Source organism: Mesoplodon bidens, assembly GCF_964165515.1.
Source record: "Mesoplodon bidens genome assembly, chromosome: 17".
NCBI lineage: Eukaryota > Metazoa > Chordata > Mammalia > Artiodactyla > Ziphiidae > Mesoplodon > Mesoplodon bidens.
Window position 1 is genome coordinate 23161531 of NC_138174.1, and position 19946 is coordinate 23181476.

Here is a 19946-nt window from a genome sequence, read left to right on the forward strand (position 1 = left end):
GTAGTGTCCTTCTTTGTCTCTTGTAATAGTCTTTATTTTAAAGTCTATTTTGTCTGATATGAGAATTGCTACTCCAGCTTTTTTTTGATTTCCATTTGCATGGAATGCCTTTTTCCATCCCTTCACTTTCAGTCTGTATGTGTCCCTGGGTCTGAAGTGGGTCTCTTCTAGACAACATATATATGGGTCTTGTTTTTGTATCCATTCAGCCAGTTTATGTCTTTTGACTGAGCATTTAATCCATTTACCTTTAAGGTAGTTATGATATGTATGTTCTATTACCATTTTCTTAATTTTTTGGGTTTGTTATTTTAAGTCTTTTCCTTCTCTTGTGTTTCCTGCCTGGAGAAGTTTCTTTAGCATTTGTTGTAAAGCTGGTTTGGTGGTGCTGAATTCTCTTAGCTTTTGCTCGTCTGTAAAGGTTTTAATTTCTCCGTCGAATCTAAATGAGATCCTTGCTGGGTAGAGTAATCTTGGTTGTAGGTTTTTCCCTTTCATTACTTTAAATATGTTCTGCCAGTCCCTTCTTGCTTGCAGAATTTCTGCTGAAAGATCAGCTGTTAACCTTGTGGGGATTCCCTTGTATGTTACTTGTTGTTTTTCCCTTGCTGCTTTTAATATTTTTTCTTTGTATTTAATTTTTGATAGTTTGATTACTATTTGTCCTGATGTGTTTCTCCTTGGATTTATCCTGTTTGGGACTGTCTGTGCTTCCTGGAGTTGACTGACTATTTCCTTTCCCCTATTAGGGAAATTTTCAACTATACTCTCTTCAAATATTTTCTCAGTCCCTTTCTTTTTCTCTTCTTCTTCTGGGACCCCTGTAATTCAAATGTTGGTGCATTTAATGTTGTCCCATAGGTCTCTGAAACTGTCCTCAGTTCTCTTCATTCTTTTTTTCTTTATTCTGTTCTGCAGTAGTTACTTCCACTATTTTATCTTCCAGGTCACTTATCCATTTTTCTGCCTCAGTTATTCTACTGCTGATTCCTTCTAGAGAATTTTTAATTTCATTCATTGTGTTGTTCATCATTGTTTGTTTGCTCTTTAGTTCTTCTAGGTCCTCGTTAAACGTTCCTTGTATTTTCTCCATTCTATTTCCAAGATTTTGGATCATCTTTACTCTCATGACTTTGAATTCTTTTTCAGGTAGACTGCCTATTTCCTCTTCATTTGTTTGGTTTGGTGGGTTTTTACTTTGCTCCTTCATCTGCTGTGTGTTTCTCTGTCTTCTCATTTTGCTTCTCTTACTGTGTTTGGGGTCTCCTTTTCGCAGGCTGCAGGTTCATAGTTCCGTTGTTTTTTTTGTTGCCCCCAGTGAGTAGGTTGGTTCAGTGCATTGTGTGGGCTTCCTGGTGTAGCTGACTGGTGCCTGTGTTCTGGTGGATGAGGTTGAATCTTGTCTTTCTGGTGGGCAGGACCATGTCTGCTGGTGTGTTTTGGGGTGTCTGTGACCTAATTATGATTTTAGGCAGCTTCTTTGCTAATGGGTGTGGTTGTGTTCCTTTCTTGCTAGTTGTTTGGCATATGGTGTCCAGCACTGGAGTTTGCTGGTTATTCAGTGGAGTTGGGTCTTAGCATTGAATTGGAGATCTCTGGGAGAGCTTTCACCATTTGATATTACATGGAGCCAGGAGGTCTCTAGTGGACCAGTGTCCTGAACTCGGCTCTCCCACCTCAGAGACACAGGCCTGACACCCAGCCAGAGCACCAAGATCCTGTCAGCCACATGGCTCAGAAGAAAAGGGAGAAAGAAAGAAGGAAAAAAATAAAAGTTATTAAAATAAAAATTTTAAAAACAATTATTAAAAATAAAAGTAAAAAGTAATAAGAAGATGAAAGAAAGAAGAGCACAACCAAACCAAAAAACAAATCCACCAATGATAACAAGCGCTAAAAAACTATACTGAAAAAAAAAACAAAACAGACAGAACCCTAGGACAAATGGTAAAAGCAAAGCTATACAGACAAAACCACACAAAGTTCACTGCCTCAATTTTGGGATGATTGGTTGTCTATTCAGGTATTCCACAGATGCAGGGTACATCCAGTTGATTGTGGAGATTTAATCCGCTGCTCTTGAGGCTGCTGGGAGAGATTTCCCTTTCTCTTCTGTGTTCACACAGCTCCCGGGGTTCAGCTTTGGATTTGGACCCGCTTCTGTGTGTAGGTCACCTGAGGGCGTCTGTTCTTCGCTCAGACAAGACGGGGTTAAAGGAGTAGCTGATTCGGGGTCTCTGGCTCACTCAGGCCGTGGGGAGGGAGGGGTACGGAGGCGGGGTGAGCCTGCGGCGGCAGAGGCCTGCATGACGTTGCAACAGCCTGAGGCACCGTGTGTTCTTCTGGGGAAGTTGTCCCTGGATCCCGGGACCCTGGCAGTGGAGGGTGCACAGGCTCCCGGGAGGGGAGGTGTGGACGGTGACCTGTGCTCGCACACAGGCTCCTTGGTGGCGGCAGCAGCAGCCTTAGTGTTTCATGCCCGTCTCTGGTGTCCGCGCTAATAGCCGCGGCTCGCGCCCGTCTCTGGAGCTCGTTTAGGCAGTGCTCTGGATCCCTTCTCCTTGCACACCCTGAAACAATGGTCTCTTGCCTCTTCAGCAGCTCCAGACCTTTCCCCGGACTCCTCCCGGCTAGCTGTGGCACACTAACCCCTTCAGGCTGTGTTCACGCCGCCAACCCCAGTCCTCTCCCTGGGATCCGACCTCCGAAGCCCGAGCCTCAGCTCCCAGCCCCCGCCCGCCCCGGCAGGGGAGCAGACAAGCCTCGCGGGCTGGTGTGTGCCTGAGGGCACCCATCCTCTGTGCCAGAATCTCTCCGCTTTGCCCTCCGCACCCCTGTTGCTGTGCTCTCCTCCGCAGTGCCAAAGCTTCCCCCCTCCGCCACCCGCAGTCTCCGCCTGTGAAGGGGCTTCTAGTGTGTGGAAACCTTTCCTCCTTCATGGCTCCCTCCCACTGGTGCAGATCCCGTCCCTATCCTTTTGTCTCTGTTTATTCTTTTTTCTTTTGCCCTACCCAGGTACATGGGGAGTTTCTTGACTTTTGGGAGGTCTGAGGTCTTCTGCCAGCGTTCAGTAGGTGTTCTGTAGGAGTTGTTCCACATGTAGATGTATTTCTGATGTATCTGTGGGGAGGACGGTGATCTCCACGTCTTACTCCTCCGCCATCTTGAAGGTCTTCAAAGGGTGCATTCTGCTGATCTTGGAGAGTCTCCTGGAGAGGCTGGGGGTGGCTGTGTCTCCTGCTGGGGACACAGACACTAGCTAGCGGCAGCCACACTCAAAAACTCTTACCCTGTGGAAGCTGGAAGACGCTGCTGGCAGGCACCTGGTGAGATCCTCCTGTGCTCTTGGAGAAAACAATTTTCATCTGTTCATATATTGTTAAAAAGTAATGGTTTCATACCTTTTTTTAAAGTCTAATCCTTCCCACTTCTTCCTCTCAAATACTGAATCTCAGATCCTTTGATGTTCAGCATAATTTAAGTGTTAATTCCTTGCTAAGCTCTTTTCAAGCTACTACACTCACCATGCAGATTTCATTCAACCCCATAGTCTCTTTTTATTAATGTCTCAGAAAAAGCAATGTAACTCTTGCTCTGTATTCAAATATTTTGCTCAAGAGTAGTATCTTTTGTCCTCATTCCTGAAGATGTATTTATTTATTTGGCCTTCAAAAAGAAAACACAAGTCTGCCACAACTAAAAGAGAACGCAAGAACTGGGCTTCTCATCTCGTTTTGGGAAACATCTGGTTATTGTAATTCACAGAGCTCTCACGCGGTCCTGAGTGGTTTCAGCCTTAAATCACCTTGTGTTGGCAAACAGTAGTAAGGGCCAGGCCAGGAAAGGAACAGACCGATCTCATGTACGGAACAAGATTAAATAAAGGCATCAGCATGCCAGTATTCCCATTACCAATATTTCTATTTCTAATATATCGTCCTGAGAAGCCAATGTGTTATTTCAGTGATGATGACATTGCAAGCCATTCTGTTCTGGAGCTCTCCTTTAGAATTGGCATGTGGATCAGAAGGCTACATCTTGGTTTGTTTTACAGAGTAGAGTACATTTGTGGTAGTGGCATGTATTAGGTACATGATCTAGTTGGGTCATTCTAGGTGGAAACTTCGAAGTGGTTAAAAGAGATGTTTTTTATATACGGAGCCAGAGACCTGGACCCTACTTCTGACTTTGCCATTTGTTTGCTTTGTGATGTTGGAAATTTTACTTTACTGCTTTAAGCCTCGATTACTTTAGCTGTGAAATGGGAATAACACCTGTGAAACTTGATGAAGATTTCAAACGAATAACCAAAGTGTGAGTCCTGCCTCTGTCACTTCCAAACTTTTTTTTTTTTTTTTTTTTTTTTTTTTTTTTTTGTGCGGTAGGCGGGCCTCTCACTGTTGTGGCCTCTCCCGTTGCGGAGCACAGGCTCCGGATGCGCAGGCTCAGCAGCCATGGCTCACGGGCCTAGCCGCTCTGCGGCATGTGGGATCTTCCCAGACCGGGGCACGAACCCGTGTCCCCTGCATCGGCAGGCGGACTCTCAACCACTGCGCCACCAGGGAAGCCCAACTTCCAAACTTTTATGTCATTTGTACTTCACTTTGTTTTGAACAATTATCAGTGAAGAATCCTGGAGTCCTAGGAGGCTAGTACTCCAAGAGATTATCCACTCAAAAGCCCCGCGTGAGAGACGAAGAACCTGAGAACCATAATTATAGAAGTACCTCGAATGTCAGGGTGACTGCTTTGAAAGAGAATGCTTATTTGACAGTTACACTGAGGGTTTCTTAAAAAAGGCCAAAACCAAGAAACGAACCCAAAACCCCACCTCATTTTACTGAAGTAAGGCTGGTATGCAGTCACATTAAATGGATTTCCTCATAAATGGGACAGCAGTCCTCTTGAGCTTATAAATCGGGATCACCCTGCTTATTCTGTTCAGTCCAGAAGAGGAATGGAAATACCCAAAGCAGCTGGAGGAAAGCTCTAATAAACTTCTTCCTAGCAAGGAAAAGTCCATGCTGGTCCTTCTGTATCCCCTGGAGAGTCTTGGTAAACAAAGCCTTTAGTTGTCACTTCACCTGCCTCTGGGCTTATCTGACCTTTCAGCACAGGTAAGCAAAGGGTGAGGCCATGCAGGGGCCTAAGGCATGGGCTGGCTGGACGTGAGAACCACAAAGGAGAGGGGGTGGGAGGGAAGAATGGGAATGATCTAGAATAATGGGGAGAAAAGGAGAACAAGGGAAAGAAATTTCGTCCCTGAGAACTGTAGTGGAGGGTCACCACGGCTACTGCTGGGGGCATCTGTGCTTCTGTTTGTCTGCCTCCAAACAGTATCACACCACCAATGAGAGTATGTTATCTGAAAACAGAAAAATTCTCAGGAGCGGGATCCCCTTGCAGCTACTCTAGAAACTCAGTACATCTTAACAGTCCCTACTCTTAGAAAGGTGTTACTAATTAAAAATAAAAAAATAAAAATCCCTGTATATCACTTTTAAAATGACTTGCTTTATTATCCCATTAAAAAAAAATTCAGTGTTTACATTGGAAAACCCACCCTTTTTGTGCCCTTCCATTTTTTATGCAGGGCGTAAATTTGTATTTTTTATACAACAAATAAAGATTTCAGAAGGGTGGTCAATTATTTGCTGATTGAATTATAGGAAGAACGTGTGATTATCCAATAGAACTCAGAAATGTATATAGCTAATATTATGCCCGCATGTATCTAACCCAGCCTTAGTAATTATAATCACTCTTTGTTTTTTATTTCCTGGGGGGAATAGGTTAGGTTGGACCTGAATGCATCATTATAAAGTATGCACATATAAACTGAACTTTCTTAAATCGAGGTCACTTGGGTAAGAAGGCTCTTTTGATAAAACCGGGTTGACAGTTGTATTCACTGGGCACTTCAGTGTTAAATTATATTCTTCCCACATCCTGGGTCATAAGGCAGTCACATCTACATCGAAGTTAAGAAACAGAAAATCACGTTCACAGTAACAGCAAAACTTCATGGTGCGTGGTTTTACACTTGAATACGCTGTGTTCTGTTCTGCCATGTTAATATTTTAAACAATATAACTTCCTTTCCATGTAGCATTAAGTTCATCTTTTATTTTCTCTTTACCTTTCTGAAATAGCTCTCTATATTGCTATATTTATGCCAGGAGAAATTCCTAAAACATAGGAAGCATAAAGTCAAATCATCTTTGCAGGAAAATGGCAAAAGTAACAACAAAAACCAGTTTAAGATCCTCCAACCAAAATGATATCTTGTGTACTTTACAGACTCAATCTGTGTACCAGGCTTTGATCCAGGCCTCAACATGATGACTGGGATCACCCCTATTAACCCAATGATACCAGGCCTGGGGCTGGTACCCCCTCCGCCAACAGAAGTGGCTGTCGTCAAAGAAATAATCCACTGCAAAAGCTGTACTCTTTTCCCCCAAAACCCAAGTAAGTGACGTCTGTGAGAAGTATTTGATCATCGATTTAAGTTTCTTTCTTTTTTTTTTTTTTTTTTTTTTTTTTTTCGGTATGCGGGCCTCTCACCGTTGTGGCCTCTCCTGCTGCGGCGCAGAGGCTCCAGACGCGCAGGCTCAGCGGCCACGGCTCATGGGCCTAGCTGCTCCGCGGCATGTGGGATCTTCCCGGACCGGAGCACGAACCCGTGTCCCCTGCATCGGCAGGCGGACTCTCAACCACTGCGCCACCAGGGAAGCCCTCTTTCTTTTTTAATATAGTATTGCATTCATTTTCAGATGTGACTCAAAGTTCTCCCACCTAGGTACACAGAGTGGGGATCATTCTACAGAAGTCCTTTGTCTCTAGATTAAAACAAATATGTGGGTCCCTGTGTCTCTCCAGGAGCTGAATTGACACCACGAAGGGAGCATGGGTGATTGGGGTGTATAGCAAGCATTGAGAACCTTTTTGCGCGCAACGAAGTCTAGCATTTGCTGCAGATCGGAGTGTGAAATATGTGAACACTTCCATCCATCTTCAAAAATGTGGGAGAGAAACTCTGAAATGCATTTTGCTAGATGGAAAACGGAATTAATTTGGCAGTTAGCAATTTGGTGGTGGAGGGGAGCGGGGAGCCTGCCTCTCAGAGTTCCTGGACCAGATTGCATTCGCTTGAAGGAAACATATATCTGATGAAATAAATAGGCCAGTTTTTTTTTTTTTTTAACTTAGCCTCTGATACTAAATTTATGGGCTTAAATAGCTGGGATTTTTTTTTATTCATATGAATCAGTGTTGCCTTTTTAAAGTGGACTTTTCAGAAGATTGCTTTTTATCTTTTTATGCAGGCTCCCTCAGATTTAGTAGTTTGCTCATTTAAATGTGAATGATAAAAAAAAAAAAAAGGAGGGGGTGGTTTCAGGCCTTGTGTTTCGCAGCCAAGTAAGTACTGCGCCTGCTTTCAGGCTCTGCTCTCTGTTCTGCCTTACTGCTCCATTATCCCGCAACCAGACAAAGCAGACAACAACCCTCGGTTTTTTTTGTTTTTGTTTTTGTTTTTTTGGCGGTACGCGGGCCTCTCACTGTTGTGGCCTCTCCCGTTGTGGAGCACAGGCTCCGGCCGCGCAGGCTCAGCAGCCATGGCTCACGGGCCCAGCCGCTCCGCGGCATGTGGGATCTTCCCGGACCGGGGCACGAACCCGTGTCCCCTGCATCGGCAGGCGGACTCTCAACCACTGCACCACCAGGGAAGCCCAACCCTCGGTTTTTCATCATGTTTTTATTTCATCATGCTCTGTACTTCATGAAGTTTTTTTTTTTTTTTTTCCGATTTTCTGGGCCTCTGTATTATGAAGGAGAAATGAAATCATGGTAACATTTGCTGTATCTCTGTTCGCGGACGAGCATAGCCACTCTGTGTAGAACTGAACACAGAAAGTAGAGCAAGGTGGGGAGGAGGAGGGGAGAGGCACTGAAAACCAGGACAGCCTGCCATCTGTGTAGATCGCTCTAGAAATCCATCATTACTCAGAATGGAGAAGGTTAGTCTGCAAGTTTGACTTTCACCAGGTGAACCAGAAAAACAAACAAACAAAAAAAACACAGCGGGCCTCCCTGGTGGCGCAGTGGTTGAGAGTCCGCCTGCCGATGCAGGGGATACGGGTTCGTGCCCCGGTCTGGGAGGATCCCATATGCCGCGGAGCGGCTGGGCCCGTGAGCCATGGCCGCTGAGCCTGCGCGTCCGGAGCCTGTGCTCCGCAACGGGAGAGGCCACAACAGTGAGAGGCCCGCGTACCGCAAAAAAAAAAAAAAAAAAAAAAAAACACAGCAACTATAACTAAAAGGCAAAACCTTCTGTTTTGTTGCGGTTCTCAGATCTTCCACCTCCCTCCACAAGAGAACGACCTCCCGGGTGTAAGACCGTGTTTGTCGGGGGATTACCAGAAAACGCCACTGAGGAAATCATTCAAGAAGTCTTCGAGCAGTGCGGTGACATCACAGCGATTCGGAAAAGCAAGAAGAATTTTTGTCACATTCGCTTTGCCGAGGAGTTCATGGTTGATAAAGCCATTTACCTTTCTGGTACTTTGCATCACATAAGGGGGTTTTCTCGGTGCTTTGTGATGTCTTGTTATGTTAATATGAGCGTATTCCCTTTTGCCTTAATGCACAATAAAAGTCCCCACAGTTTGGGGCTAGAGAAGGAGGAATTCTGCCCTTAGGCTGCCAGAAGCTCCCTGTTAAGTCTGTGAACGCACCTCCCTGCTGCAGACACGGTGTCCCACCATCCAGGCTTTAGGAATTCCATCGAGTTTCTAATTAATGTTCTCAAGTGCTTCTTAGATGAGAAGCAATATTATGAATACTGAGGACCATTATTATTATTGGATGTAATTCTCTGGGGGAATAAAGTCCTCTCTCAGCATAATTTCAGTTTTTCAGAAGTGGTTCACTTTCTAGACACCAGGGCACCAGATCAAGATGAGTGCCGTGCAGAAAGTGGTCCTCGGGCCTGAGGAGGAGGCCCAGCATCACCTCCCAGTTGCTAGTGCATTTAGCCTGGCCAAGCCCGCCCCACCATCCCTGCTTCTCTGGTGCCATTTATAAGGGAAATTTTTACAGAGGTTGAAATTAAGCCTCCTGCTGCCTTCTACCCTCTGGGTGTTAGAGCAAATGTATGGAGCCTGTCAGCAAGGCCTTTGCCAAATCTAAGCATCACAGAGCTGGTATTGAAATGTAGCTTTGGAAGGATGTCTTTTTAGATTTAACTCACTGCCATGCCCTCTGTGCCTCCATCTGCATATTTCAGTCTGTCACTCTGCACATCACTTCCCTCTTCCAGAGGCAAAGCTAGTGGGGAAAAGTGCGAAAAGAAGAGGGGAAAAAAAATCTGAACATTACTACCAGATTTACTTAACTCTGCAGTCAGCCCCTATTACCATAAAATTGTCTTGCAAACCCCAGAAGCCTTGAGGTTATTCCAACACTGAAGAGACTTTCCTGAGCTAGATAGTGACCTGGAGAACTTTAAAACCCTTATTCCAATAAAACCTGACAGTGGAAAAGGAAACCTGAAAGTATTCCAGAATGGAGGTGGACGATAAAACATCGAATAAAAATACAACACTCATATCTCTCACAAAGTCTTGAGCTACAGCATCAGAGTAATCTAGTAGACAACTGGGGATTCTGTTGAGTGTATGGCACTGGATTTCACAGGTCTCGGGCAAGATAACCTCTCTCTGAGCCTCTCTTTTCTCTTCTGCAAAATCGAGATAGTAATAGTGCTACCTCATTGGATTGTTATGAGGAATGAATCAAAATAAGGGATATTAAGTGCCTAGCAGGGCACGTGCAACATGGGAACCATTCAGTAAGTGGTTGTTTTTAACACAAATATCCTGATGATGATAGAGAAGGAATCCTGCCCTGGGAATTGGGGTTCTAATCACAGCTCCACCAATACAACTATGACTTTACCCCCACCTGATTAAATGAAAGGGCTACAGTAAATCAAAGGTGTTTTTCAACACTGACATAATGTTTAGACCCAATCAGAAAACTCATAGTACATTGCCAAAAGATGAACATTTCCAAATGTAGGCACATGTAAGTTTCAAATTTATGCCTTGATGCTGTATTTTTTTCAAGCTCTGACCCGGCCCCCTGCCTGACTACCCCTTGGCATCCCACAGCAAAGGCCTCACCTCCAGCCTACGTGCCTGAGTACACAGGAGTCTCCCAGCTCTGCCTGGGCTGCCCTGGCAAGGTTGCAGCATCGTCCTGGGAAGATCTGAAAGGCTGACTGGGAGGGGCAGGAAGGAAGGCAGGCAGGCTGCCGCTCTTACGTAAGAGCTCCCGCAAGCCCTAGCCCAGCTGGATGGCCTGTCTAATTTTAGGACCAAAATCACATTTGAGGGCCAAGCTAATTTTAGACTCAGCCTCATCACAGGGCTCTTTTAAGGCCTTAATGATGGTGTTTTGATGAAAGAGAGGGTAATTTTGGGAACCAGAAATGTCTGTGTCTGAAAAGTGATGCTCTGGACATGACCAGGGGAAAGTTGCTTGGCCAGTTGGGACAGCTGGCCAGTCTTAGGCCATTCTGCCTGCTCAGCTGTTACGTATATATCACCATGGCCTGCTGATTTGTTAAGTTTCCACAGCCCACAACCAAAATATACTCTGCTTTAGCATTAATTCTGCCCCTCTGTGATCAGATGTTTGCTTTTTTTTTTTCTTTTTGCTTGTGAACACTTTTTTTTTTTTTTTTTGCAGTACACGGGCCTCTCACTGTTGTGGCCTCTCCCGTTGCGGAGCACAGGCTCTGGACATAGAGGCTCAGCGGCCATGGCTCACAGGCCCAGCCGCTCTGCGGCATGTGGGATCTTCCCGGACCGGGGCACGAACCCATGTCCCCTGCACCGGCAGGCGGACTCCCAACCGCTGCGCCACCAGGGAAGCCCCTGTGAACACTTTTTAAAAAAATTTATTTATTTTCTAACATCTTTATTGGGGTATAATTGCTTTACAATGGTGTGCTAGTTTCTGCTGTATCACAAAGTGAATCAGCTGTATGTGTACATACATCCCCAAATCCCCTCCCTCTTGAGATGTTTGCGTTTTTGATAGGTATTGTTATGTCTTCCCAGTTTTAGAGAGATAATACCTTTTAAACCTGGGAGTGAGAGGGTCATAACAGGAATCAGACTTGAGATCTGTTTCACATTTGTAACTTTTCAAAGGTGTGAAGTACCCTACTGGGGAGAAGCCAGCCTCTCCTGGGATTTTTCAGCTGAGTTTCAACCCCAAATGCTAAAATAATCCATAGAAATCTGCCACAAGGTCCTGAGCATCAGTACAGTGCAGCCTAGCATTTCACAGTGGTGTCTCATTTGCAAAGTCCCTGCACAGCAAAAGTGCTTATTTTGCTCTCGCGTCTGGCAGCCCCTGACAGCAGGGATCCTGCTGGGACCTGAATTTATGTTTTTAAAAATCTGAGTACCCCAAACTGAAGAGCAACCTCAAAGCCAAACCTCCTTCCCTTGAAGTTAGGCTGGCAGCCTGGTTTCAGTTCTGTTTGTGTTGATTTCTCAGATCAAGTTTCTGCTTATAATCTTTATAAGTTGTGTAGCTCACAGTAAATCCCCCAAAGACTTCCAGGCCCATTTTTTTGGTCTAGCTCTGGGCTCTCACACGGGCTCCTGTGGCCTTCAAAGATTGCATGGACAATTTGTGCAGTGCTGCGTGCCAGATGAGGTGCTGGAGGGCTGTAAGGAAGGCCGCGGCAAGGCCTCTTGATTGAAGGTAAAATATTCTCCTGTGTGCCCCAGAGGATAAGTGGAAATAAAACAGTATTGCAAAATTGCCTTAGTAATTGTGGCTTTTGCAGCCACTGAGACAGAATGGAGCAAGTGGCGTTTTCTAGGAGAATGAAGCAATAGCCTGTGAGTGAGATGTCGTGGAATTTACTTTGTAGATCTTTTTAAATATCATAGATAATATTTATTAACTCGCACTCCACCTCTTTCTAAAAATAAAAGTAAGAGGGCTTATGCAACAGAGTTACAGTAAATTGAAAATATAAAATTGAGGCCATAAAAAGTGGAGGGGGAAGAAAGCTACATGCCCCATAGTTTTCTGATCTTCCTGGAAGTCAGAAGGAAGAAGGAGTTAGGATAATAGGATAAGTGCCCTGGTTCTTGAGATCATCCTCTTGGCAACATTGGCTTGAAGACCTCTCCCAGTGGAGCGTTTATCCCCAAATCTGTAATAGGCGTACCTCGGGCCGTGCTTCCAGATGGCCTCGGAGGATAACAGCTTCCCACCTCCTATGGGAAGGATGTCCTTTGTGAGGGAAAAAGAAATCAGTGAGAGCTCCCCTGGCGCGTCCTGAGGGCCTGGCCCCGAGACTGTGACAGTCGTGTGTGACAATGTTGTGACAGTGTGATGTGACCCGCCTTCCCACTGGTTTCAGGTTACCGGATGCGCTTAGGGTCTAGCACGGACAAAAAGGACTCGGGCCGGCTGCACGTGGACTTCGCCCAGGCCCGGGACGACTTCTACGAGTGGGAGTGCAAGCAGAGGATGCGCGCCCGCGAGGAGCGGCACCGGCGGAAGCTGGAGGAGGACCGGCTGCGGCCGCCCTCGCCGCCGCCCATCATGCACTACTCGGAGCACGAGGCCGCGCTCTTGGCCGAGAAGCTGAAAGGTAGGAGCTGCGCGCGTTTGCTTCCTCCGCCGCCGCCCCGCCGGCCATCGCCCGCCGCCAGGGAAACAGCGTGATCCCCAGGCGCCGGGCCCAGGTGTTTCTCCTGTCCCTTGGCGTGCTGAGCTCATGGGACCGGGGTCCCCCGGGCTTCCTCCTGCTGCCTGGACAGAGCCGTGCCCCTGCCCAGCCCTCTCCCCTGCCTTCTCCCTGAATGTGTGTGTGTATCAACCAAACTCAAGCAGAGCGGGTCAGAAGAGCCCTCCGCACTAGCCCCGTAGCAGGCCACCGTCTGACTTCCTACCCCTGTTGAATGAACCAGTGCCTCCTCCTGCAGGCAGGCAGGTTCCGGGGCTCCTCCAGGTCTGTAGTTTGCACTCTGCTGGCCTCTTAACAAAGCCACCCCCCACACAAGGCTCATCTGCAACCGTGCTGGGGCCCGTGCAGGACAGAAGAGAAATGTAGAATAGGGTCCCTGTCTTTAGAGATGGAGGGGAAGGGACCCTCCTAACGTCTATGGAAGAGTTAGAACTAGAAGTGAGCATGTGTCATTTCTTTAACTGTTTTCTGTGCTCTTCTCCCGGGTTTGAGGCCCTGGGGGATAAAGACAGAGAGACGGAGGCTTTAGTACTTGCCACAGTGAACTACAGATGACTGGGGAGAAGCCAGATGTGGAAGTTAGGATGACATGTGTGTCAGTTCTGTTCCATTATTGAGCAGAGTTGTTTGACTCCAGCAACAAGGGTGCACTTCACAGGCAAGTGATGGTCACACCCTCCCCAGTCTGTTGGGCGTGTCAGGTTTCAATGAAAAAACAGGTCATGGTGGCTGGCCACGATGAACTGTAATGCAAAGCCAGTGACATGATTGTCAACCAGCATATGAGCAACATGCTTTGGGAACTCACGGACAGGTGTGAGTGGTGTTGATGTCAGTGTCAAGAAAGTCTTCGCAGAGGAGGCAGAACTTGAACCTTGCAGGATACACAAGATTTGTTTCCCCAGGAGAAGAAAGGGCCTAAAGACATTCTTGTCAGAGGCTGGAGCTCAAGGAGTAAAGACAGGAGGCAGAGGGGATTTGGGCACAGGCAGAGAAAGGCAAGTCGCCTCCTGGGGGAACAGAGTGAAGGTGACGCTGGGAAAGCAGCCTGGGGCCAGATGGTGAAGGCCCGAGGGCTGCCACCGGATTTGGGTTTTATTCCATAAACAACAGAGAAGTCATTAGGAGAGGAGAGATGCGATTGATCCTTGGAGTGTTTTAGAGCATAGCTGGCAGTGTTTAAAGTGGATTGGATGTTTTCACTAAAGGAAACATGAAAAGCTGCCTGAAACCTATTTTAGGAAGATAGGAAGTTGACATTCTGTTTTTTTAAAAAAGCATTTAAGGGCTTCCCTGGTGGCGCAGTGGTTGAGAGTCCGCCTGCCGATTCAGGGTACACGGGTTCGTGCCCCGGTCCGGGAAGATCCCACATGCCACGGAGCGGCTGGGCCCGTGAGCCACGGCCGCTGAGCCTGCGCGTCCGGAGCCTGTGCTCCGCAACGGGAGAGGCCACAACAGGGAGAGGCCCGCGTACCGCAAAAAAAAAAAAAAAAAAAGACTTCTGCTTCTAGCCCTCATCCCCTGCTCCAGCCTTGGGAACCCCTAATCAGATGCAGTTGCCACTGAAACTGTTGACTCGGGGGAAAAAAAAAAAAAACACCTCACATTGTAAGAGCTGTGAGTTGAGTTTATTCAGTGTCTTACTGAGGACTCTAGCTCAGGGGACAGCCTCTCAGAGAGCTCTGAGGAAGTTTTCCAAAGAGGTAACGGAGGAAGTCAATATATATGTGATTTTGGTGAAGGGGGTGCCTGCACCCAAGCACACATCTTAGGAGAAGGCTGCTGCTAGTCACAAGGAACAGATATCTTAGTTAATGGCTTTAGTACTTTTCTAAGTATGGGAAGATGCAAGAATTTGGGTTCATAAAAGTTTCTCCTGAAAATATCTACCCATGTGGAAGCCTGTTCTGCCAGTTTCCCCAGAGCACAGAGTGCTGCATGCCTTTTCTCTGCCCAGAATTCCTTTCAGGGTGTGTTGAAGGTCAGCGACTGCAGTGGCTAATGACCTGATCCTCGTAGAACCTTCCTTAGTTGACGTAACCATGGAGCACCTCTTACTGATGCCCTTGGCACATGCTCTGCTGCTCCGAGAAGGTGTGTCTTACCATCATAGGCTGTGGCTGTCCCTTTAATAAAAAGCATGTAAAACGCATATTCAGACGTCCTCTCACTTTTCCATTCAGACTGGAATCCATAAGGAGCGAGCAGAATGAGGAAGAGCAACATTCTCGAGCAGGAATGTTGATTTTGGAGCAAATAATTTTTTCTTTAATATCCAGTACATTGTGTAGTATCACCTCACTTAATGAGCTGCATCAGCTCAACTGTATTCGATCGTGTCCACACCTCGAAGTGACAAAAACTAGCACCTTGGCGCCGTGACCCCATGGAGGAGTTTCAGGAAAGTTTGGCATCTACGTTAGGTTCTTTTTAAGAAACCAGCACAGAAGTGTCTTCGCGTGTAAGAGTTCCACAGCATTGCCTTTCCTGTTAAAGGATAGCAGATTGGGAAGTCAGTTTGGTAAAGTCATTTGCAAACCTTGCCATTTCAAACCTGTATATTTATGTAGATGAGTGTAATTTGAAGAATTTAGAAGCCATACCTTTGCCAAGTACTGTGTGATCCCTTGAGGAGAGAACAGATTGGAAATTTTAATAGATGGCAGTTACAGTAAAATGAGCTAGCTGGGGCTACATCTTAGGCAACAGTCAGGTAATATCAAGCTTGACAATTTCAACCTAAGCACAGAGTTTGGAATATAAACAGCATTTAATTGCTTAGGAAATTGGCCGCCTCTGAGAGGAAATCCACTCCACGCTCCTGATAACGCTGAAAAGCCAGGCAGAGGAGCCAAGGAAACTGTTTCCCTGAAGATGATTTCCTTGATGTGGGGATGTAAAACACCATCAAGACCTCAGGTAAAAAAAAACCTGGATCAGAAAGGAAATGGAAATACAATCTGAAAATACCTAATTGGATTTGATTTTTTTTCCTCCCCTGAGAAATCTTGCTATCTCAGGTGTATTACAAGCATTTTTCCCCCATTTTACACCATACTCGTTTATCCTTAGAATTTTCTTGTGGAAAATCAGCTTTATCCAGCAAAATCTGTACTGGCCAAGTCTTTACTCTAACCGACAAGGCCCTCCATATCCTGCCCGGTGGTAAAACTATGCATGCAGTAGATGCTCAGTAAATTAATTCCTGTCTCTCTTTCTTAGCTGTTTGGAGCTATGAGCGTGTTGCGTTTCTGGCCAGCAGTGCTACCAGGCATGATGGGAAGTGTAGGGAAGTGTGATGTGCCCTCGGCCACCATTCCACTCACTCCACAAGTATTCGCTGAGCTCTTTGCCATATCCCTGACACTGTGATGCCAGGGAAGCAGCACACAAAGCCCCTGCCTCACAGAGTTTAGGTGTAGTTTAGGTTTCTTGAGTGACAGAGGCAATTACAAAGCTCTTCCCACTATTATGCATGGGAAGTGCAGCGCGCTAGCCCGGGAGTGGTAGGCAACCCAGCCTGGCAGAGGTGGGGTGAGAGAGGGGTGACCTTCTGGGACCCAGTAGCCCCGATCCAGTGGTCCCTGGGTCTTCTGAAGTCAGAGGAGACACTGAGTTGTAATGGTGTAGCGTCTGAGGCACTGCAGCACCCAGTGTCTGTTATGGTTAATACAAATTCTAGAAAAGAAAATTAGCGGGCACCCTGCTGATTAAATAGACATTGTTCTGAGACAGTTCAACTTAGTGAAGACTGACTGGGAAGTAACTGCTCACAGATCCAAAGTTTATGGCACGGCTTTGAGAAAGTGAGAAGAAGCTCAGTACCACCATAATTACACTTTATTGGAAACAGTAGCACCAGGCAGATGAGATAATGAATTTCTCTTGGTCTAATACAGACCATCCACCCCTGGGGGAGCCCCATGTTTGGACTGTGGAAGGGAGAGATTGATTAGACAGTGAGGAAAGATGATCTCCTGATTCACTGGGGATTTCTCCTGGCAAGAGCATTTAAAAGTTCTTGTGTACTTTTTCCCCCTTTGGAAAGCTTCACATAATCTTTCATTATGTGATGAATGAAGAGTTTCTCTCTGAATCAGGTGAAGTTTTGACAAAGCTTTGCAAGCATTGTCCTTGGGATTCCCTGATATGTCATCCAGGATACAGTCTTTCTGCGATCAGCATTTGTAATTTCTGAGGACTAGTCTCTGATGTGCATACAGAATGGCCCCCGATCAGCCTGCCAGAGGGAGAAACCGCGCAAGTGGTTGCCAGCATCTTGCTGAGATGGTTGTCAATATTTATGGTTCTGAGAAACTAAAAAAAATCAGTAATGCTCTGAGCCAAGTCGAAGTTCCATTAGCTAGAAGCCAAGCTTCCTTCTCAGGGCAAAGGAAATATGAAGCACGGGAACCTGTTTGAGAATCACGTCCTTGGGCGTTACTGACCTTCACAAGGCGAGATAGACCACTTCATCTAGAAACATTTTACCTGATCCAAAAGCAGGAATAATCAGTGCATGTTTATGTTGTCCCCGCTGAATTTTCTCATTTTCACAGGTACTAAATTGTTGGAGAGATTGTGTTTGTGTGTGTCTGTGTGTGTCTGTGTGTGTGTAAGTGACCTTGTAGGTATGTCGAGGGTAGAGGAGGAAGTATTAACATTTGTGTAGCCTTTCACACTATCTGTGATTTGAAGGATAGGTAAGGTACCACCCCTCTTGATGGTTAATTGAGCAGCCAGAGAATGAAGATTTGTTTAGGGATGTCTAATTTTTAGGTACACATAGTGAGATTTTGGGAATGTTGTAGTAGCAGTGCCATCCTGGAATGTCCATTCTGCCTGAATCAGTATGTGACTGTACACTATAAGTTATTTCTACCTATCATAGAATCTAGAAATCAGGGACAGCTATATAGACATACCATTCATTCTGTGTGTGTGTGTGTATGTATGTGTGTGTGTGTGTGTGTGTGTCTATCCCCATTTCTGTGGAAAGAAAAAGTGTTGTAGGATGTCTTCCTTTTTTCCCTCATTCTCGAGACATTTTGTTCAAACATGGAATCTACCTTCCTGTCACTCCTTTCTAGACCCACCAGAAATCAGGCTACTCCAACCCACTTCAGTTTTCATATTCAGGGCTCATGGCCTGGCTCTTGTCACACTTATTGTTCTGAAATTCAGGGCCAGATCTCCCTGTGCACCCAAAGAGGGAGAAGAAATACAAAATGAGCCTGTATCAGTGATTTTACTTAACTCACTAATTAATGAGAGAATGAGTAAGATGTTAAAACTGGCTCAGAAGAGAGTTTGCTTTGTAAAGACTTATATTTTCTTGTGGACAAAAATTCATTTACATTGTTACAGAGAAGAATTATTTGCATTGTTATGCGTTTTCACAATTTGTATTCTGTCCCTAAAGAGTTGTAAAATAGCCTAATCTTTAACAATTAGAGATTCACATCCCTGTAAAATCAGATAATCCCAGAGGGGGGTGGAGAGGATCCTCTGGCCCAGCATTCCATCGAAAGGATCTGCAGTCCCTATGCCCACTTCCAAGACTTTGACTTTTTTTTTCACATTTTTTTCTGGGATGAAGATGACTGACGTTTAAGCAGCTCTTCTTTAAATGGGGGTGGAGGGTTTGGGGACAGGGATTCACAAAGCTCATGAGAACCACATCAGAGCCTTTCAGTATTCGCCACTCTCTCAGATGCTACTTTCCATTTCAGGTTTTCATTATCTTTTAACTTAGGTGAGCTCCTCACCAGTTTCCCTGGCGTTTATTGAGTGATTTCTTCTAGTGCTTCTCCAGTTTCAATGTGCATATGAAACGCTTGGACTAGGATGCAGATTCTGAGTCAGGAGGCCTGAGTAGGGTGAGGCTACGTTTTTTGTTCATTTGTTTGTTTTTTTGCGGTACGAGGGCCTCTCACTGTTGTGGCCTCGCCCGTCGCAGAGCACAGGCTCCGGACATGCAGGCCCAGCGGCCACGGCTCACGGGCCCAGCTGCTCTGCAGCACGTGGGATCCTCCCGGACCGGGGCACGAACCCGCGTCCCCTGCATAGGCAGGCGGACTCTCAACCACTGCGCCACCAGGGAAGCCCCGAGGCTACGTTTTTGATAAGCCCCCAAATGAGGCTCATGCTTGTGGTCTTTGACTACTAGCAAAGATGTGTCCCATATGCAATTTTTAGAATGCCTACTACGTGCCCCGTGCTCAGTAAACATGGAAAAGAGGGATAGGGAGGGAGGTTGACAAATTCTGATGTGACAAGAAATGAAATAAGATGGGTATGGATTCAGATACTGAAGTGTGATAATCATTATAATATTATTTAGTCCTCACGAAGCTGAATACAAAGGTTATTACCTTCCCAAAATTAAAAAGCTAAATGCAATGGTTATTACCTTCCAGAAAAAAAAAAAAACTTTCAAAAAGTTTTTTAAGTCATTGGATAAGCTGCCTCTGTGTAATTATCTGACATCTCTCTTAACTTTCATTGCTTATGGTAATAACCTTGGAGGCCTGAAGGATAAAAGGACCAGCCAGCTTAAGTGCCATGAAAACATTTATCTCTGGTAGACAATGTGAAAATACTCTTCAACCTGAAATTAAAATGTTTATTATCAACGGTATTTCCCAACTTTTGACCACTGGATTTGCTGTAACTTTCCAGCACGAATGCACTGCAAATCTGTTAGAAATAGAGTCTAATGAAAGAGACTACGAAGGGAAAAACTCAGAGTGAGCAGAAGACTGAAACATGTTTTGGAAGTTTTCTTCTCACATTGACCCCTCAGAACTGGAGGGCCAGTGGATACATGAACCAATGATTACTGTATAGAGTGACTAATGTTTTCATAGCAGGATATATAGGGAATTGTGGCAACGTAGCAAAGGGACACCGAATTCATGATAGGGTTGCAGAAAAGCTTCCTTTATGAAAGGCATTTAGGCTGACTCTTGAGGGAAGCATAACAGTTAGCCGGGTGGACCAGGAGTTCCGGGGCCCCTAGGATGAGTGCACAGTACATGCAGAAGTAGGGAGACAAGGCCATGGTCCTTAACAAAGAGGAGTGTGACAAAGGAATGGCGAATGGATTGAAGGGGAAACTGCAGATCAAGGGAGGCCATGGAGCAAACAGTTGCAGTAGCCC

General features: G+C 45.8%; 1 protein-coding gene across 7 annotated transcripts in view; it reads left to right on the forward strand.

The window, feature by feature from the left end:
- The window catches only part of ENOX1 (ecto-NOX disulfide-thiol exchanger 1), a 332135-nt gene that overhangs the window by 153658 nt on the left and 158531 nt on the right, over window positions 1-19946 (forward strand). For all 7 annotated transcript variants that reach the window (XM_081214793.1, XM_081214789.1, XM_081214791.1 and 4 more), the window contains 3 exons: window positions 6301-6471; window positions 8356-8562; window positions 12455-12688. In XM_081214793.1, coding sequence (XP_081070919.1) covers window positions 6301-6471; window positions 8356-8562; window positions 12455-12688 — 612 coding nt within the window. The remainder of the gene's footprint in view (window positions 1-6300; window positions 6472-8355; window positions 8563-12454; window positions 12689-19946) is intronic.